Source organism: Canis lupus, chromosome 20 (genome assembly GCF_003254725.2).
Source record: "Canis lupus dingo isolate Sandy chromosome 20, ASM325472v2, whole genome shotgun sequence".
Taxonomy (NCBI): domain Eukaryota; kingdom Metazoa; phylum Chordata; class Mammalia; order Carnivora; family Canidae; genus Canis; species Canis lupus.
In genome coordinates, this window is record NC_064262.1 from 27,292,760 (window position 1) to 27,313,526 (window position 20,767).

The 20,767-nt window shown below is 44.9% G+C and overlaps 1 protein-coding gene across 10 annotated transcripts in view; it reads left to right on the top strand.

Annotated features, from left to right (window-relative positions):
- Positions 1 to 20,767, top strand: part of PRICKLE2 (prickle planar cell polarity protein 2) — a 321,924-nt gene that overhangs the window by 257,011 nt on the left and 44,146 nt on the right. For 9 of the 10 annotated variants that reach the window (XM_025456470.3, XM_025456472.3, XM_025456473.3 and 6 more), the window contains 4 exons: positions 7,650 to 7,763; positions 10,930 to 11,067; positions 13,733 to 13,936; positions 17,006 to 17,192. In XM_025456470.3, coding sequence (XP_025312255.1) covers positions 7,650 to 7,763; positions 10,930 to 11,067; positions 13,733 to 13,936; positions 17,006 to 17,192 — 643 coding nt within the window. Of the gene's footprint in view, positions 1 to 7,280; positions 7,303 to 7,649; positions 7,764 to 10,929; positions 11,068 to 13,732; positions 13,937 to 17,005; positions 17,193 to 20,767 lie in introns of those variants that run through there. The other variant, XM_035703522.2, reaches the window with a different exon arrangement.

A 20,767-nucleotide genomic window follows, 5' to 3' on the forward strand; every position in this document is an offset into this window, starting at 1 on the left:
GCCTTTGACTCAGGCATGATTCCAGGGTCCTGGGATCGAGTCCCACATCATATTCCCCATAGGGAGTCTGCTTCTCCCTCTGCCTATGTCTCTGCCTGTCTCTCTGTGTCTCTCAGGAATAAATAAATAAAATCTTAAAAAAAAAAAAAAAGAAAGGAAAGAAACAGTCTCTTGTCAGGTATTCCATTCATCTTTCTAGCTGCTCCTCTATCCCCCTACACCAGGAACCTTCAGTGACAAAGTAGGTGCTTTGATGGGATGAAAGGGAAGCTCTGTGAGTTTGACTCTGGTTCCTCCAGAAACCTCACTTCTCTTGCTCCATGTATCTGTCCAAATCCTTTGATAAACCAAAGAGGCAGTAAGGTGAGATTTGAACACAGCATGCATTCACTCAGCAAACGTGTGTTGAGCACCTGCTAGGTATGATACTCATCTGGAGCTATATAGTGAATAAAATACCAGGTAATCACATTCTAGAGGGGAGAGAGAGATAATGAATTAGTACATTATGCATCAGCCAGTGGTAAATTCTTTGAAGAAAAGCAGATTGTTTACCAGTTTCAATGCTACTGACATTTTGAGTCGGACTATTCTTTACTGTAGAAATTATCTTATACATCATAGAAAATTTAGCAGCATCCCCATCCTCAACCAAACATGTGTGCTATACGCCAATAGCACACATGTTTGCACATATACATGCACTCACCCCAGTTGTGACTATGAAAAATGTCTCCAGACATTCCTAAATAACCCCCGCGGGTCAACATTAGACCCATTTGAGAAGCACTGGTCTCGAGAGTAAGAGGTGAAGGTAGCTGATTTATTAAGGTAGGCCTCTCTGATAGGGAAGACCTCTCTGATGAGGTGTCCTTTGGGCAAAGACTGGAGAAAGTGAGGATGGGCATCATGTAAGTATGTGGGGAGAAGAATGTGCCTGGCAAAGAGAATGGCTAGTACAAAGGCCCTGAGGTAAGAGGAACAGCAAGGAGGCTATTGGGAGTAGAACTGAACCACAGGAATATCGTAAGTAATACAATCAGCCAAGGGTTAAGGAGGCATGATCCTGATCTTTCACTAAAGACTTTGCGTTTGGATCAGAGGGGAATGGGAAGTCATGAAAGGTTTTGAGAAGTGACATGACTTGGTTAATATTCAAATAGAGTTGTTCTTGCTGCTGAATAGAGTATCACCTTCAGGGGAACAAAAGGTGAAAGCTGGGATCCAGAAGCAGTCATGGCAATAACCAGTCATGGCTAAATGGTCCTAGAGATGTGTGGAAAAATGACTGGATTCTGAGTATGTTTTAAACCTATGTCCACATGATTTAATGTTGAATCAGACATTGGGTAAAAGAAAAAAAAAAAAAGCCCTCTGAAATATTCTTTGAAAATACCCCATATGAGCTTTTATTTCTGATTTTTTCATCCTAATCCTATGGGAGCTAAAGCATGATGGAGGCATTGTTTAGGCATTAGGTATTAGACTGCTGTTATTTTCCTACATTACTTCCTGAGTAAACCAATTAAAATTATAATGTGGGTCTCCAGGAGAAAAGGAAAGAAGCCAAACTTGGTACAATTTTACCTCTTAGATGCCACTTAACACCACTTTTCTCCTCTTGCTTGGGTAATGAAATTCTGGCAAGTGGGGACACAGTGAACAAATGGGCCCTTAAAAGCAGCCTATCACCACTTGCTTATAGCTGTAATGCTCCCCAATTGTTCTCAAGGTCTCCATTTTGGAACTAGTGTGCACTTTTCATAAAAACCACCACGTGCCACAAATTCAGGCAGCATATTTCCCTTTTTTATAGTACCTGCCTTCTGAGACCTCAGGCATATTCTAGATATTGCCTTCCTGAATTGAGGTAGATTAACTGAGATTCCAAGCTTCTCAAACTGCAGGAGAGGGAGAGTGTGAAATAAAGGTCCAATCTTCTAGTTAGTTTCTGGGTTAAGAGGGCTTTTAGAAAGCCTTTCAAATGTGTCATCCCACATCAGAGATTACACTTCAGGAGTTTTTACTTTCACCTTATGGAGTCATGTTTGCCTTCCTCTTAAACCAGTGTTTTTCCTGGTGTGGTGTGAGGTATTTATTAAAAATATAGAATTCTGGGCTTTTTTTCAGACTGAGAAGAATGAAAAAGGAGATAATACTTATTGAAGACATCCAATGATTCTGCAGTGTGTTAACATTTGAAAACCATTGCTGTATCATTTAGGAATTGCATTCAGTTCCTAGTAACTGAGACTGTAAATAAAGAAATCATTTATTTCTCTCATTGGTAAAAGAAGTTCAGAGATAGACAGTCCAGAGCTGGTATGGTGCTACATGTTATAATAAAGAACTTCATGGTACAAGATGGCTGCTGAAGCTCCAGCCATTGTTTTTATATTCCAGACAGGAAACAGTAAGAAGGGGAATGGGAAAAAAAACAAAACCAAACCAAACAAAAAAACAGCCTTTGCCAACTGCTCAGCCTCCTTTAAAAGAACTCTCCCAGGAGTCACATGGTGTGTGTCATTGGCCAAAATTTATTTGCATGGCCACTCATAGCTACTAGGGAGGTATAAACATATTATTCTAAGCTGGGCACACTGATGCTGTAAGTAGGATTTTGGTATTCTTATTAAGGAAGGAAAGGAAAATAGATGAGTGTAGGCAGCCACATCTGCCATAACTCCCTTACACCATCATTGCATGGTATTGTGTGGAAAGACAGTTCCATTTGGAGTACCTCATTTTTTTTTTTACCTACTGCCAGTTCCTTTCGGACCATATGTTGGTTATTTTCTGAAGAACACCAAAGGAAAACGTGTTCATCATTTATGTGGTCAGTCATAATACTGGGAATCTACTATATCTGGTTTTTAGTTCCTTTTCATCCATCTGCCAGTCTCTTTCTCTCTTGATAAAGAAGGCCAAGAATCCACGAAAAACAAAAGGAGAGGATGAGGAAGCCAAGTCCAAAAACGGCTCTCCCACATTTTAGCTGTGTGATGCTCAGTCTAATGAGTACCATGTACCAAACTCCAGTGTATGGGGAGGGTTCATGAGATACTGTATATAAAAACACTTCTGGCATAAGAGCTGCTCAGTAAATAAATACATTCATTGATTCCTTCCTTCATGTAGAGGGTGAAGGACATTGAACCTGAGATCAAGAAAGTAGAACTCTTTTGTTGGGTTCCCACTCTGAAGAAAACAGGGATGCTTTTGATATGGAAAATGTTCCACCCAGTAATACTTTGCCCTTAGGACTTATCCTTGCCACAGTTGGTGGAATCCGCCTTCTTAGGCATACATGTAGGTGTGGCAAGAGACCCTTGCAAAATTGAGTGAGATCCAACAAGTTCCTTCCCCTTTTCTAGGCCTCCTGGGTCTCCTGGAGAGCATAGGCATACCATCATTTACCCGGCAACCTCACAGGGTTGGCTGTGGAGGGACAGCAGTTGGATGACTCTAAAGCCCTCAAAATATGCTCCCTGGACCACCAGCAGGGGCATCCCATGAGAAGGCGTTACAAATTCGAACCATCGGGCCCTACCGCATGCAGTCCTGCGGAATTAGAAATGTGTCTTAATAAGCCCTCCACGTGGTTCTGATGCAAGCTAAAATTTGAGAACCACTGCTCTCAATTAAGCACTTCACACTTTTTTTTTTAATTAGCACACTTTTCTCTCCGACAGGGAGTCATTTGACTCCCCAGGCCGAAATGCTGTCAAATGTGCAGTTCCTTCTAACAAACCCAGTCTTTCAAACTGGGTGAGGCCTTGCTTTGTAGATTTTATTTGCACACTGACTAAAGTTCTTAAAATCCATGTGACACAGACTGAAGTTCTTGCCAAACCTCGCTGTGGAGAGTGACACCATAAATAAAGGCCTTCAGCTATCTCATTTTCCTGAGCCAGTTGATTGTGTTCAAAATGCTTTTGTTTGGGGGAAATGGACCTCATACAGCTCGACCCAAGGCAGTATCACAGGGCACTTCTACCTGAGTAATGAGTAAATAGAACAAAGTTTCTAGCATATTCCATAGTTCTGCTTTTGGAGAATGATATTCATTATACACAGGAGGAAAAAGTTAATACCGTACCAGGTAATAGGCCGGTAATGGTCATCATTGACAAAATTCTATTGGATTTGATTATTTGCTTGTGAAAATTAATAAGAGAAACATGGCTGGATGAAAATGAGCAATCTGCAGGATTTTCAGGGGTGGTGCCAAATTTAATTTCCGTAGTGCCAGAAAGTATACTAAATATTTTTCCCTTACCGTTGGTTTGCTGACTGTTTGTTTTGGGCTACACAGTAGTTTTATTTTGGAGAACGCCAGAGGAATTTTACATGCAGCAGTTCTGTGTTTAGCCAGAGCCAGACTGGGAATTCAAAAGGGGAATTTCCCCATCGTTCCCATCCCTTTGCTCAAGGAAGAGCTTGGACTCCTCAAGGAGGAGGGAAGACAGGAGGAGACACAGAAACCAAGGGGTGGAAGGACCAATGCAAGTGGTGAAGAACCAACTCATTCCCCTTCCTCAGAGCAAGCTGGATCACCAACCACGTGACACGGGGATGATTTGGGAGGTTGTTAGTTCATCTCAGGTGATTTGGTTTAATAATGGTGCATTTCACTAGGTAAGTTTTTAAGTCATCCACCATACTGTGGACTGCCTCCTGAGGAGTTATTTTTAGTACATTCTATATTCAAGAAATTATGGAATGCTGGTAGTAGAAAGGACGTGTTTTCTGCGGCATTGATCATTAGGCTTGAGTTATAAAAGGCAACACAAGATGACCCAGGCAGGAAGGATGGAGTTATGTTCTTGAAGAGTAGCCACTGCCTCTGTTGACATAAGAATTCTAAGTCTTTAGGACGGACTTCAGCGTGCCAGGGTATTTATTTAGCTCACCGTCCCTGGAGGTCTCCAGTCACAGTCGCCTCTGCTTTCACCCAGTCCTGACATGTTGGGACTCCTTTATCGCCAGTCTCAAAACAGGGTGGGACTTCTACAATCCACTCAGCAGGTGCGGACCTTGCCCGAGATGGGGTAAGCAGGGGCCTTCTCTGGCAACTTCAAAACTGAGCCAAGTGAGTCAGTCTAGGATGGACACAACGTGAAGTTGTGTAAGTTCAGGTGCTAAGGGAAACCTTAAGCTCTGAGAAGCTAAGGAACAGGTCTGCAGAGGAAGAAGATTAGGGCAGAGATGAGAGGACACTGGGCATAGAGATATAAGAATCCCTTACCAGTCACCTTCCAGCAGCAGGTCCCATTTCCTCATGAGGCCCCACTGTACTGCTGGGTTTCTCAAGAGAACGCCCACATCTTTATAAGAATCTGCCTTTTTTTTTCCCCCTCTAAAATCAAACTAGCTTAAATAACTTTTTTTTTCCTTGCCGCCTTCTTTCTCAGACAAAGGCTATTGGGGGCCTCCAGGCTTGGTCTCACTCTGCAATCTAACAGTATTTCTCTATTTCTCAAAATGGTGGGGAGGCCAGGAAAATCTGGATTGTTCCCTTGGGAGCATGCAGGCCAGATAATAGACTCACTGCTATGTGTTCATGGTTTTGATTGTCATTGAGGGCCAAGTGCTTAGACTTCACTCTGATTTAATTGCCACAGTCCTGTGATGAGGATTCTGAGAGGTTATGGAACTCGCTCAGGAACACAGAGATGGGAAGTGACAGATGGGAAGTCAAAAATTGGGGTTCAGGAGGAGCTGGCCAAGCTGCAGAGGAGACAAGGAAGATTCCAACCAGGCTCAGCTGTGGCTGGTATCAGCAAAGGCTTGGCTCAAAGTGCTGAGTCACTGGGACTCTCAGGGATGCCTGTGCTCTGGGCAGTGAAGAGGGATGTGTGAGTCATGTGGGGCAACGCAGGGGAGGGTCCATCGTGTTCAAATTGGAGTCTACTATCAAGCATCTGCGGTGATTTCTCTTCTTATTAGCATCTGTCCCTGAGGTTCTGTCAGTGGAGTGGGTGTTGTGAGAAGGACAAAGGGACATTGCCCCGAGGCTTTGCTACAAGCCGTCTCTCAGCTTGGGAGGTGAGGCCCATTCCCCAAGACACAGGCCTCTGCTTTCTGCCTGCACTTACCTGCTATTGTGTATACGATGCACGGATTCCTCTGAGTACAAAATGGTGGGTCAGTCTCTGATGGGTCCATGGCCAGCATCTAATCAATCCCAAACGAACTCGGGATCTGGGCTTTCATTTCTTCTGGGAGAGAGTGCTGGTAACCTGTGGGCTGCTTTCAAAACCCGGAGCCCTTCCTTCCCATCCCAGAATGTGGCTTCCTGCCAGGTGCCTCTAGGGAGGGGTTGAGGGCCCTGTCTTGAGAAAGCCAGCTAGTCTAAGACAAGCAGTCTGTTTATGGTTGCCTCTGGGCTTTGCCTAAGACAGTAATATGCACACGATGGTGAATGGTTACAGTCATTTGTTACGAAAACAAAGGTGGCTTTCACATTGTTTTAAGGCCTTGTCATTGCAAAGCGTTTCCCTCCCCTCCCCTTTTAAAAGTTATGATTTAGTTTCTGGAGATCAGAGTAGACCAAGCTTTTGTAGCTCTGTGCTCCAGCATACCCAAAACATGTCCAGGGCTTCCTAAACTCAAGGGAATTAGACCAAGTTTGTGGAGTGGAACAAATTTGATGAATTTAGAGCCACAAGTCTTCTGTCTTCTGTGTCTTGTTGAATGAATGCCTTGTTTCGCAAGAGCTGGTCATGATGCTAAGAGATAGCTGAAAAGAATTTTCCATGATGTCATCTGAGCTTGTGGGATTTGTGTGTGTGTGTGTGTGTGTGTGTGTGTGTGTGCGCGCGCATGCGCGCGCACCTCTCCTGGATAATAGCATACCTTCTGTTTTGGCCAGTTTTTCCTGACCCTAGTTTTGCATACAGCCGGATAGTAGAATGTCTATTTTCTCTTCTCAGGCAAAATTAGTTGCTTTCCCAAATCTTTGTTAGAGTTGAATGAACCCCAGAAAGTGTGAGAATATATCCTAACAGCTGTCAATGGGAGCATTCTAGAATGTGCAAAACTACATTGATGGCAAGTTTTAATTACATGCTCGGTATCCCAGATGTGGTGACTCTCTCTTCTGACAGATGTGAAATGCTACCTGCCCTTCCAAAGTGCTCAAAACCTAGAGGGCTTTTAACGTAGGTGGAGGCTGAGGGACCCAGCAGCTCACCGAGTGCCAAAGCCTGGCTCTGACCCCAGTGCGAGGCAGGCACTGACACATCCCTTTGGCTAGGGAGGCACGGTGCGTGCCTGCATGCCAGAGACACAGACAAAATGGTAAAGTTGCTCGCTCTCTCTGGGGGGGAGCCTGCCGACAAAGCCCTACCCTTGGGTCCACCCACCTATTTGCTGAATTCTCTTTTTCTAGGAGAGTTTGCTGGCTTTGTTTTTTCCCTTACAAGAGGGGGAAAGCCCCGGGATATGGGTGATTTGCCCCACTCTTTATTCAAAAATGAATTTGGCTGCTTGTAGTGAGAAATGCATATGCCCTTGAGCTTCAGAAGGGTGGAAACAGCGGGGAAGTACACTGTGTCCTGCTGCCGGAATCGTCTTCCTAGGGGGGCTGGGAATGGGCAAGTGATTTGACGAATGGGCAAACAATCCATGTGCTTTCTATCCTTCAGGTTCACCAGTACTACAGCTGTCTTCCAGAAGAGAAGGTTCCTTATGTCAACAGTCCTGGAGAGAAGCTACGGATCAAGCAGCTACTACATCAGCTGCCGCCACATGACAATGAGGTAAGGGGCTAGTGGGACTTTATGAAACCATTTCTTCGAAGGTTCTGTGAATTGTTACCTACTTCAAAATCAGAATGCTGCAGTCAGTGAGATCTCTCAAGAAAAACTCTGGCCATTCATTTTAGACTTTTGCTTCCTTAATTAGAGATAAAAGAAACTGCCCAACACTTTCTGGAGAGTGTTACTGAAAAGCAGATCTCATTATGGACTGGATTCACCTCTATGCCTGGCACTACTAGCTGTTCTGGGGTATCCAGGGAGCACTAAAAGTTAAAAGCTCAAGCCCAGGTTTTTCCCTAGTTGAAGAAGAACGTGCTGGTGGCTGGAGTCCCTTAACTGATTGCAATTCCCTGGGCCAGTTCAAGCCCTGCAAAAACGGTGGGATTCTCTGGAATTCTCAGCATTGTTTCATTGTTAAGTAAGTGTGTAAGTTTTCCACGTTATGCTGAAGTAGAAATCACATGTCCAAATTTACAGCTCTGAATGTCTGTGTTTTTGTCGTTTAAAGGCCAACTTTGGGGACGCCTGGCCGGCTCAGTGGTTGAGTGTTTGCCTTCGGCTCAGGGGGTGATCCCAGAGTCCTGGGATCGAGTCCCACGTCGGGCTCCCTGCATGGAGCCTGCTTCTCCCTCTGCCTGTGTCTCTGCCTCTCTCTCTCTCTCTCTCTCTCTCTCATGAATAAATAAAATATTTAAAAAATAAATAAATAAAATAAAAAATAAAGGCCAACTTTGCAGGGTCACCATTTGTGGAAGGATGGCTTACAGGCTGTCCTTTTTTCCTGAACCTAGATAAAAGGCACTATAATAAGTAGGCATTTCTTATCTTTGAAGTCAAATTGCTCATGAAGGGAAATCCATGAATACATTTTTAAAAGATCATCCAGCTTGAGGGACCTAGGTTTTAAACTAGAAATTAATTTTTAAGTATCTGTCTTTTAAAATTAGTCCTCCTCTAGAATTCAATTGTCCACTTAACCGATTGCATTTTAAACAATTTTAAATTGAAAGGAGAAATAAACCCCTTTAGAGAGCCTGGACCCAGCTTTCTACCCACTGCTCCCACCCACAAGCTGGGCTCTCTGGGGAAATGAGTAGGTGCTATTTTAGTCTTTATCTTCCCATATTCAGATCAAAAGGGATAATTCAAAAGCTTCAAAGATAAATTTGAGTAAGTGAAGCAAAAGCTTTACTAAAACTAAAGCAAGTCCCTAGAAAGAGAACCACAATTTCCTGTCGCCCATTTCTGACTTCATAAAACAAATACAAACAATGTTTTCTCCTTTAAAGCTGAGAGCAAGCACTGTAACCCGATGCTCAGCTAACTAATTTGGAAGTGAAAATGCGGGTTTTTACAAGCAAGAGGGGAGTGCCTTTCTTTAAAAGCACATCCATAAAATGTCAGTGGTGTAACCATATATTCTGGGCTAGTCAGGTCACAGTGGTGCTCGCAGGGACATCCACACAAGAACTTTCTTTTAACACTTTTTTACTTGATAGAGCAAGGTGATCTGTTCTCTGCTTTTAATGACTTATTCTATTTACAGTTAAATGTGGTTTTATGAAAAGAGACCATTCAAACTCCTTCTTCCTGTTGGTGAGAATTCCTTACATGTGACCCAATGGGCAGATTTTGCCCACTTGACATGGCCCTTTTGAGGACAAAGAGTGATTCTAAAGTCAATATCTAATCATTTGCTCTTTCACCCAGATGAAACAACTGAGACACAGACAGCTGCACTGCTTTTCCAGCTAGGATGCAATGCAACAGTCTTGGTCCAAAAGTTTCCCACTAACTGTCATACAACCATCTGAACATTTCACCTAACTTTCCGCAGTTCAGATTATTCAAAAGTAGACAGAAAGTGGGACTAGATCCACGTTTCCCAAAGTGTGGCAGACACAGAACTTTGAGTGGTACCTAGACATGGCCATAAGTGAAAGTGAGCCAAGTAATGAGAGAATCACCCCCTTTTAAATTGAGCACTGGGTGTTATTCTATATGTTGGCAAATTGAACACCAATAAAAAAATAAATTTATGAAAAATAAATAAATAAATTGTGCTTCATTCTTTGAGGATTGAGTGGTTGAATAAGCCCCGGGGCGGGGGGGGGGGGTTGGATTTCAGTTTGGGCTAGCAGTTTTCTGACACCAGTCTCCACTTTTCAGTAACCACATTAAGAATCTCCATTTCAGGATCTCCCTTGAACAGAAGTAGCTAAAATCTAACAACATGATTTTGTTCTCACACTGTTTCGCTTTATGGTCACGTTCTGGGTTTTGTAGGTGATACTGACTTTTAATTTATAGTCATAATATACTTTCTTTTTAGTAAATGTATTCAGGTTTTAAAAAGTGAGACCAATTTAAAGACAGTAATAAGTAAATAATAGTGTAAGACTACGGTAGACTTTCCGTGGTATGTGTTAATAAGAGGAGAGACTGGGAAATGCTGGATTTGAGTGTCTATAGTGTCCCTCCCTTAACTCTGTGAGTTTTTGTGTTGAACAAGAAGGAAAAGATCTTACGAAAGTTGATGGATTAGCCAGTGGGCAGCCCTTCCCTCCTGCACACAGATAAACATGCAGGGACTTCTGGGAAACAGCACGCATACCTCTGGACCAACCCCTCCACCTCAAGACTTTGGTTCCCCATTTTCCCAAAATGAGGTAGGAGGACAGGAACTCTGAGCCCTCTGACAGCTGTTCTGGCTCGCTGGCCTGGAGCCATCCTTTGGTGTCAAGGATCACTGACATGGACACATGGAGGTGAATATATTAGGACCCCACAATCCATTTGAAGATCCACATCATTTTTAAAGTAGGAAAAAGCCCCAGATCTTGACTAGCACCAGAGCTGCCCTACATGATGTGGATCTTAATGGGATAGTAGAGCAGGGCAGTAAGGATGAGGGACAATTACAGAATCTTTAGCCTTCTCGTGACTTGGGCTCTGGACTTGGGAGCCTTTGGTAAGTTCTTTTGGCCATCAGCCATCTCAGGTAGAGACTCACTTTGACCAGCCCCGAGCCTGCTGGTGGGACAGTGCAGGGCAGTGCTGTAAAACTGAATAGGAGCATGCTTAAGGAGAAAACTCTGGCATGGGCTTCAGAAATCCCACGGAGCAAGGGCAACATCTTCCGTGACTCACCTCTGTGTCTATTCAGGTTCGATATTGCAACTCCCTGGATGAGGAAGAGAAGAGGGAGCTAAAGCTCTTCAGCAACCAGAGAAAACGTGAAAACTTGGGTCGAGGGAATGTCAGGCCCTTCCCAGTCACGATGACAGGGGCTATCTGTGAACAGGTGAGAATGGATTCCAGGGAAGGGGGAGGGATGGCTCTGGCATCCTCTTACGCATTCGTTCATTCAATAGGTGTTGTAGTGAGTGCCTACTATGGGCCGGGCACAGTTCTAGCTCTTGGGGATACATTGGTGAACAAAAGATTTGAAGGCTCATTTTACCCTTTTAAAGGTAGTGAGATCCTACCTGAGGGGAGTGGGTGCCATTCGGTGGCCCTCTTTAGAGATTTCAGAGGGATGGGATGAGAAGGTTCAGGTGGGTGGAATGGAGAAGCTACTTAACAGGGCAGCCACAGCACCAGAGAGTTGGCAGTGGAGTCTTCACTCTCAGTACTCACCCTTGAGATGCAAGTGGTCAGCAGTTAAGATGTGAGATTTGGGGGAAAAGAGAAAAGGAGAGGGGCTCCTGGGTAGCTCAGTGGGTTGGACAGCTGATTCTTGGTTTCAGCTCAGGTCGTGATCTTAGGGTCTTGGGATGGAGCCCTGCATCTGGCTCTACGCTCAGCAGGAGTGTGCTTGAGGATTCTTCCTCCTTTTCCCTTTGCCATACCTCCCTCCTTCCCCACCCAAATAAACAAATAGATAAATCTTTGAAAAATATGAGGCACCTGGGTGATCTAGTCAGTTAAGCATCCAACCCTTGGTTTCAGATCAGATCATGATCTCGGGTTGTGAGATCAAGCCCTATGTCAGGCTCCCTGCTCAGTGTGGAATCTGCTTGAGTTCCTCTCTCCCTCCGCCACTGTCCCTCTTCCCAGCACACTCTCTTCTTTCTAAAATAAAGAAACAAACCTTTAAAGAAATGCTAATAGCAGTTTTTAAAATAAAGATATAAGATTCAGTGTCCTTACATCAGGAATTCTAACACTCTGAGATGGGTCTCCTGGGACCAGCCCAGCTCGACTCTCCTAAGGAAAAAGGAAGGTTGGGCATCATTTCATGAGCAGGTATCAAAAGTCGTGTAGAATAGTGACAAGAGCACCGAGGCAGTAAAGTTTAACTCCTGTTTCTGCCAGATGACCTTGACCATGTTATTTTCCCTCCATTTTGTCATCTGCAAAATGCAGGTGATAAATGTCTACATCATGGAACTAAGGTGAGGATTATATGGGATCCTGTATTGTTAAAGGAACTAAGCAAGGAGGCCATTACACTGAGGTAGGTGTCTCTGATATCTTCATAGCTACTTAAGCAAACCAAAACCAAGCCAAAGCCAATGTCTTAGTATTGAGAAAAATGACAATACAAATGACAATACAAACAATGTCTCCCTTAAGACAATAGGCAACCAGCCTTTCTCAAATAAGGCAACTGCTTAAGCTACAGCCAGTTAAATAATGTCCCTGCTTTGCATCCCCATCTTCTGTAAGAACCTCTCTGCTCACTCCAGATAGGTAGAGCCCTCCTTACCAAGTAAACTCTTGCAAATTTTAATATGCCTCAGTTTACGTTTTAGCGCTGTACATATCCCAGGTCTACTAATGGTCTAAAAGGCAAGGGTAGTACTTTCTGTAACAGTGTCTTTCTTCTGTCTGGTCACTACCACAGATGAGCTCCCCGAGACTGTTGCATGAGACCTTTACTTCATTTCCTGTGAAATGTTTAATCCCACATGATGGCCATGACATGGGAAAGGTTTGGAAGTATCTTTTCTACGCTGCAGACATTTTCCCCAGAGCCAGCCACTCACACAGGGCCAAGGAACTAGACCCTCGGCCCCTGAAGGTCAAGGCCGATGCCATGGTCAGCAGAGAGCCTTTCCCTGGACCTCCCAGCTCACACTTTACTCCTCCCTCCAAGGCCCAACCTCAGCCATAACATGGGATATCAGAGATACCGCCTTGTACCTTTTTGGAACAGAAGCGAGAAGATAGGAGAGGTGGGAGGAAGAAGTCCTTCCCCTAGTGTGGCCTTAGACCTGGTGCTTTTGCAGTCAAGACTAGGTAAACAGGGATGCTTGGGTGGCTCAGCGGTTGAGCATCTGCCTTCGGTTCAGGTCGCGATCCCAGGGTCCTGGGATGGAGTCCTACGTTGGGCTCCCCACAGGGAGCCTGCTTCTCCCTCTGCCTATGTCTCTGCCTCTCTGTCTCTCCTGAATAAATAAACATCTTTAAAAAAATAAATAAATAAATAAAAAGACTAGATAAATAGACGTTAGATAAAACAGATTGAAAGCATGCCTAAAAGGCTTTGGAGAAATCATTAAAGTACTTTTATGAACCCACTCCCTGCTCCACTCCCTGTCCCCCTCTTGTACCCCCACCCCCACCCCTGAAACCTACTGCTTGTGGCATTCAACTTGGCTGTGCCTCCGAATGGAGTTGGGAGCTCCTAGGAGATACAGACACCTTCTCCACTTGTCAGCTTGCCTCCGGCTGCAGAGCTCCTGTGTGTCATTGTGCCAAAGGAGCTTTTCTTTCTTTCCCAACTTGTCATGCCTGATTTTCCCAGTCACTTCATCTTGGTCTTATTCGCAAGGAAGGGGTGTGGGAAGGAGGGCAAGCGAACCCTGCACGGCCACGTGCATAAAGCAGGTGGCATGGTGACTAGCTTGAGAATAAGAGTGCAGTAACCCGCTCTTGGGGGGCTGTGGGGGTCTTAGAGCCTTTGCGCGTGGCCCTGAGAGAAGGGACCGGCGTGCGGACTGACGTGTCTGTTTGCCTTGCAGTGCGGAGGCCAGATTAACGGCGGGGACATCGCTGTGTTTGCGTCGCGCGCCGGCCACGGTGTTTGCTGGCACCCACCGTGCTTCATATGCACTGTCTGCAACGAGCTGCTGGTGGACTTGATCTACTTCTACCAAGATGGGAAGATATACTGTGGCAGGCACCACGCCGAGTGCCTGAAGCCGCGCTGCGCAGCCTGCGACGAGGTCAGAGCACACTGCATGGGGCTCCCAGCAAGGCCCATCGCCCCTCGCTTCTGCCAGAGGCAACACTTGGTCCTGTGCTGTCTTTGCTGCCCAGAAGAAAACCATAGGCCACTCCACCTTCTTATATTAGAGCCTTGCAAGAGAAGCCCCACCCATCCCCGGTTGCTAGCATGTCCAAAAGTCCCAGTGTCCTGGGCATCCAGGTAGGAAGGCAGTTTCTGTAGCTGAGGAGAGTCTCTGGCACTGGGGCAGTTACAAACTCTCAAAGCAGCTTGAGATTTCAGCCCGAGTCCCAGAGAGTAATCAATCATTGATAACTGTGAGGCACTTAAGTCTTAAAATAGTTCCGAATCCTAAGCTTCAATAGGACAAACCTGGTTTGAGAAGAGAGACATTTGGTGGCACTATTTAGTGTTCCCATAATTTACAAGCGTTCTGATGGGGATTGAGGAGGCAGGTGCATACTCCCTGGTCTGAGAGGTACTTGAATTTGGAACTCCAGGTCAGACAGTAGACTAGAACATAAAGCCTGTGCCTGGTGTTTCTCCCACCAGGAGCACATCCAGATATGATCTGTAAGCTGCAAGTACAGAAAACCTGCTTTGGCTTCAAAAGTTTGGAGCTTATATTTCTATAAAAAAATCTTTTTTTTCAAGTTTGGAGGAGAAAGGAGAGTATTCTAAACCTGACCACTTTTATGGGAATAATTTAGGAAAGATCTTGGATAGGGGTTTCCTCCTGCACAGAATAGAGTTCTGATTGTCTGCCCCTGCCTCTGCAAACAGCAGTATGGGCTTCTGGAAGCAGGACTCCCCCTTTTCATCCATAGCCCACTCCTGCCTGCCTTGGAGGGGTTCCCTCTTCTAGGAAGAAGTTGAGCAGCCTTAAGGAATCTGTATTCTAATGCTAATGGTGGTGTTTCTAGAGAGACCCTCTAGATGGGTATTTGGGAAAATGAATTCAGGTCCACCTGAATTCAGGTGGCCACTTTACCTTCACGCCTCAGTTTCTACTTCTGGAAAGGAGGGCTCCTCATGCTTTATGTTATCTAATGGCAGATAGAGCATGATGATTGAAGTGTTTTGAAATTTTTGTTTATTGAGACGTAATTCACCTAGCATAAGGCCCACTTTTGTTAGGTGTCTCCAATTTGGTGGATTTTAGTATATTCACAGTTTTGCATCTCTCACTGCTGTCTAATCCCAGGACATTTTCATTACCCCAAAAGAAACTTTGTATCTATTTACAGTCATTTCCCTTCTCCCCCTTCCTGGCAGCCACTAATCTCTTCTCTGCATGTTTTCAAATATTCTGGACATTTTACATAAGTGGAATCAGACAACGTGTGATCTTTTGTGTCTGACCGCTTTCATTTAGCCTAAGGTTTTCAGAGTTAATATGTCATAGTGTATCAATACGTTATTCTTTCCAAAGGCTGAATAATATTAAGTTGTGCGTATAGATCCCATTTGGTTGAGCCATTTGTCAGGTGAGAGACATTTAAAGTTCTTTCCACTTTTTGAGTATTATGATCAGTGCTGCTATGAACATTCATATGCAGGTTTTTGCATGGACTTATATTTTTAGTTTTCTTGAGTTTATCTGTAGGAGGTGAATTGTTGGGTCATGTGGCATTTCTGTGTTTAACTTTTGAGGCAATGCAGACTTTCTTTCAGAGAAGCTATACCATTTTATATTCCCACTCTCACTGAAAAGTTTCCAGTTTCTCCACATCCTCCTCAATACTGTACTTTTCATTGTAGTCATCTTAGTGGGTGCAAAGTGACATCACATTGTGGTTTTGATATGCATGTCCTAATGAGTAATAACATTGAGTATCTTTTCATGTGTTTGTTGGCTTTTTGTGTATCTTCTGTTTTGGAGAATGGTGTATTCAAATCCTTTGCCTGTTTTGTTTTTTTTTTTTAATTGGGTGATTTTTCTTTTTATTGTGGGGCTACTAGTATATTCTGGATATTAGCTCCTTATCTGATACATGCTTTGCAACTTTTTCCTCCCACTTTGTGGTTACATTTTCACTTTCTTGATGTCTTTTGAAGTTTTAATTCTGATGAAGTCTAATTTATCTGTTTTTTTTTTTCTTTCGTTGCTCACATTTGTGGTGTCTTAGCTAAGAAATCATTGCTTAATCCAGGTCCTGAAGATTTATATTTGTGTTTTCTTTTAAGCACTTTATAGTATTTGGCTCTTTAGGTCTCTGATCTCTTTTGAATTAATTTTTGTGTACAGCTCGGATTCGTTCTTTTGCATGTGGTTATCCAGCTGTCCCAGCCACATTTGTTGAAAAGACTGTTGTTTCCCCATTGAATGTCCTTGGCATCTTTGTTGATAATCAGTTGGCCATAAATGTTTGGGTTTGTTTCTGGACTTTCAGTTCTCTTCTATTGATCTATACGTCTGTTTTTATACCAGGACCACACTGCCCTGATTACTATAGTTTGTAGTAAGCTTTGAAGTCTGTGCTTTGAAATTTTAAAGACTATATTAGAGGTCAAAAACACAAGTGCTTCTGAGGGCAAGGCAGGTTTTGTACATGAAGGTGACTCATTTTAAGACAACAGTGAGTGTTGAAAAATATGACCAAATTGGAGAACTCACCACTCATCTGGAAGCAGCAGCAATCCTTCTCAACTACTGTGTTTTCGACAAAGAAACCAGGATTCAAGGTGTTAATATGACATTTCCTATTTTTAAAAAGATTGTGCATCAGCCAAGTAAAACATGTATGTGTTTCCAAAGTGCCCATGAGCTGTCAGTTTCTGGTCTTGCTTTATCTTCTTCAGGGTAGATTATTTCTTTTGTTAAAATGTAGTTCAATTAATATCTGGCCGGGCCAAAAACTGAGGTTAATTGTGCTTGGGGCAAATCATAATATGTAAACGGATATAGATCTGGAATACTCATAGACATAGAGATTTTTGTTAATAATTGGTGGGAAGGACCTGCTTTCCTATCCTTCTAGTTTGGGGCCCCTATAGCTGTTTTCTTTTTGAGTGCGTTCTCAGGGCTGGGTCTTAAACACTCATCATTTGGCTTCCCCATCTCCAGATCATCTTTGCAGATGAATGCACAGAAGCCGAGGGACGCCACTGGCACATGAAACACTTCTGCTGCTTTGAGTGCGAGACCGTGCTTGGTGGCCAGCGCTACATCATGAAAGAGGGAAGGCCCTACTGTTGTCACTGCTTCGAGTCCTTGTATGCAGAATACTGCGACACCTGTGCCCAACACATAGGTGAGGCAGCGCTTGGTGCTTGACTCAGTCCTACTTAGTGTCTGATATAGTTAGAAGCCCTTTGGCCAACTCATACTGGCTTAAGCCAACAGGGGAATTTCTTGGCTCCTGTTACTGGAAAGGCCAAGGAGTATTCTTGCTTCAGGTAGGGATGGCTCAAGGGTTTAGACAAAGTCTGAGGGTTTTTTGTGTCAGCTCTGCTTGCCTTCTATTTCCATTGCTAAAAAGGAAGCTGTCTTCACATGCTGGCTAAGAGGACTCCCCACTTATACATAATCTTAGCACTCACATTCCCAAAAGGAATGGGGCCATGTCTGTTCTGGTATCTAAATCAGTTCCTTCCAATAGGAATCTTATCATCCCTGGTTTGGTCATGTGTTGCATCCTGGAAAAAAGAGAATAGGGTATTTTGGTTGGTCTGCCGGCATCATAACCCTCACCTCCCACCCCGAAATAGGGTTATGTGATATACAGCCCCACTACTGAGTGGACAAGGAGAGGTCTCAGAAGGAAACTATGAGGGAAAATATAAGCAGATGTCTTCCACATCTTGGAAAACTTGAGGATCAGTGGAGGGAGGAACCAAAATAGCCCTCTTGGTAGGAAGAGGTAGTCAAGAAAACCAAATGGTTTCTGGCAAGCATGTCTTTAAAAAAAAAACAGCAAAAGCTGACCCAGCCAAATACAAAGCAAGAGAACCTGAAATAGCTTATAAGCTCTCAACTCCCCAAATAAGCAGCAGATCTGAGATGGTGGAAATCATTTCCCTTTTACAAATAACCGATTTGTTCAACCCTTCAGTGCTATTCCAAATCATGCTGCATCTGTGGCTTCTTCATTCAACTTGCCTGTTCTGGCACCTTGAGAATGAGCCACCCTTTAAAAAGGAAAAGAAAGAGTTGGCAGGGGATGAACGTCTGTGAGACCAGCAGCCTGCTCTTTGCTATGGCTTGTGTTCTTCCAAGAAATCTGCTCAGAAGCTGCCAGCTTCTTACCTCTAGAGGGAAGATGGGGAGATAATCAGTCTGGGAGCCCATTTTGCCCCACTTCAAAGATTTTATCAGGAACAGAAAGAGGTGACTTTGTCTCCTTGCTTCATCAGAAGTGATATTAATCAAATGAAAACCTGGCTAGTAATGTGGAGAGCTTTGTGAGCCGATGAAAATCACAGCTTTATGGACTAGGCACCTACTATGTGTTCAGTGGTCGTTTGTCATTGGGAAGTCTGTCCCACAGACTCCTGGCCTGCTTCTGCGAGGTCTTTCTGAGCTGGGATCCCCACGGGCCCGGAGTTCACTATTGCTATGCAGCAGTATTATCCAGCAGTATTCCCTGCTGGGGGCCTGGGTGATGTGCAGATCCACTTTCCTCTGAAGGCCTCACTCTCTCACCGCCTGATACCTCAACCAAGGGCCCAGCAGCTTTCATTTCTCACAAGATTGAAACAGTGAAACAGACCTGCTCTGATGGTAAGAGTTAGGAGACAGGGAGATGATGTGGACAGGTGGCTGGCCATGTGAGGAAGGACAGGATGGGCTGTGTCAGGGGAGAGCAGTGAAGCTTTCAGACCCAGTGCTGCTCACCCTGGATTCTGGTCTGCCAGCAGGTGCCGAGCGCACAGATAGTTAACCTGCAGCCATGACACCTCCTTCTCACTGGTGTTGCTGTTTCTTCTGTTCCTTTCCATTGAGGCTTAAAAGCCTCTCCAGAAACCACCACTTAGAATTTTTGCTCACCAACTTGGAAGAGAGAAAATATGTCTGTCACCACAGCATGCCTCCCTCAGAAGGCCCCTCTGTTTTCTTCTCTTTCTCCTTCTAGCTATTCGAGACTTTGATTGGCGTTCCCTCCTCCTCCCACTTAAATCCATAAAAAGGCATCAATGTTTTACCAGAAAAGGGGACCTCCATGGCCTGCAGTATTATCGTTGCTGTAGTTAAAATACAGCCCCGGATATTTTTTTTCTCCTCAATCTACTTTTCTGTGAAACCTAATTTTCCTGCAACAGTGAAAGGGTGTGTTCTGTATATCATGCATACCACCATCTCCTGGTGCTTTGCTCTGACCATATTATACAAATATTGCATATTTATACAGCCGCCCAGAGTGGACTCTGCATCAGGCAGCCGTTGCTAGGGCAACGGTACTTTTGCCTGCGCGCAGCAGAGTAAACAGTCCTATAAACAGACTGAAGCTAGAGCAGCAGTAGACACACACACCCTCCGAGGAGGGCTTACAGGGCTTAGAGGGGGGAATTAAAAAGGAACGCTTAGATGTAGAACAGCAGAGCCCTTTTCCAGATGTTTCGAGTTCAGGACTAGTTCAGAGGACTATCTGACATCAGGGATGTTTATCAGGGACCACAAATGGCTCACTGCCTGTTGAGCCATTTTGTCCCCTTCTTCCTCTCTGCTCGCCCCAGCCCAGCCTTCTGCAAGACCCTTTCTCCAGAACTGGGCTCCTGCTGCCCCATCTGAGCACACGTCCTCACAGAAGCAGGGAGAGGCAGCTGGCAAGGGCCCATACGGGAACTAGGCTTCCTGTGTGCCTCTGACAACCAGCCGGTGAGGCTGCAGCTGCTTGGGATGCAGGGCAGCCCAGGGTGTGAGCACAGCCTGCCGCAGGGGAGGGCAGGGAAGACCCAGCCAGCCTTTCTTGGACCACGTCCAGGCCATGGCCCTCAGTACAGAGAGGAAGACGTTAGGCATTAGGACCTAACAAAAATAGAAGAAGAGCACTGGGGATGGCTAGCAAATGCAGGCCCAAGTACCCTCTGCAGATTAACTCACAACAACCCTGTGAAGTCACAACTATTATTATCTCCAGTCCCCTACAGAGGGGACTGAGGCAGAGAAACGAAGCCGCTTGCTTAGGGTCACACAGCTGCAGAGCCAAGATTGGAAGCTCAGCAGATGGGCTTCAGCTGGGATGAGATGGGAACCTTGTTTCCTCTGACTCCTCAGGAACTCCTGAAGCGTCACTCCTAACCACAACAGGGCTCTGCCCCCATGTGCGGCCTGCCCTGCGCACTCCTAGAAGCCAGGGGAGAAAGCATGGATGGAGCGGTGGCTCTGGGTCCTGTCTCCAGCCCCGCCCCGCCAGTGCTCACCCCTCCTGGGAATGCCCTGTTGAAAGGGACTAGATCCCCACAGTGGCCATTCTGCCTTGGAGTGCCTTCATGGCTGCTCCTGTCCCTCTAAAACTCCCCTCTTACTCCCTAGGGCCAGATTCTCAAATAAAAACAGAGACCTCTTAGTTTGGGGTGGAGCTCAGAGGGGAGGAAAGGTCCTGTGCCTCTCTCTTCCAGTGCTCCAGGGACCTGAAGGTAGGCGGCAGAGAACACAGAAGGCCAGGACCACTGCTTTGCCTTTTTGCCCTTTATTCTTGCCTTTCTCTTTTTCTGGGTAGAGATTGCTTTCCTGTTTCTTACTGACCACCTCTCTAGACACGTCTCTCAAAGTTATTTCTGGAAAGTCCAAGGCTCAGGACTGTCAGCCACTAAAGGTGAAGGTTTACATTAGTACTTCCTTTCCTTTCTGAGAAGGTTTTTATTATCAAAAATCAGGAGTCTTGCA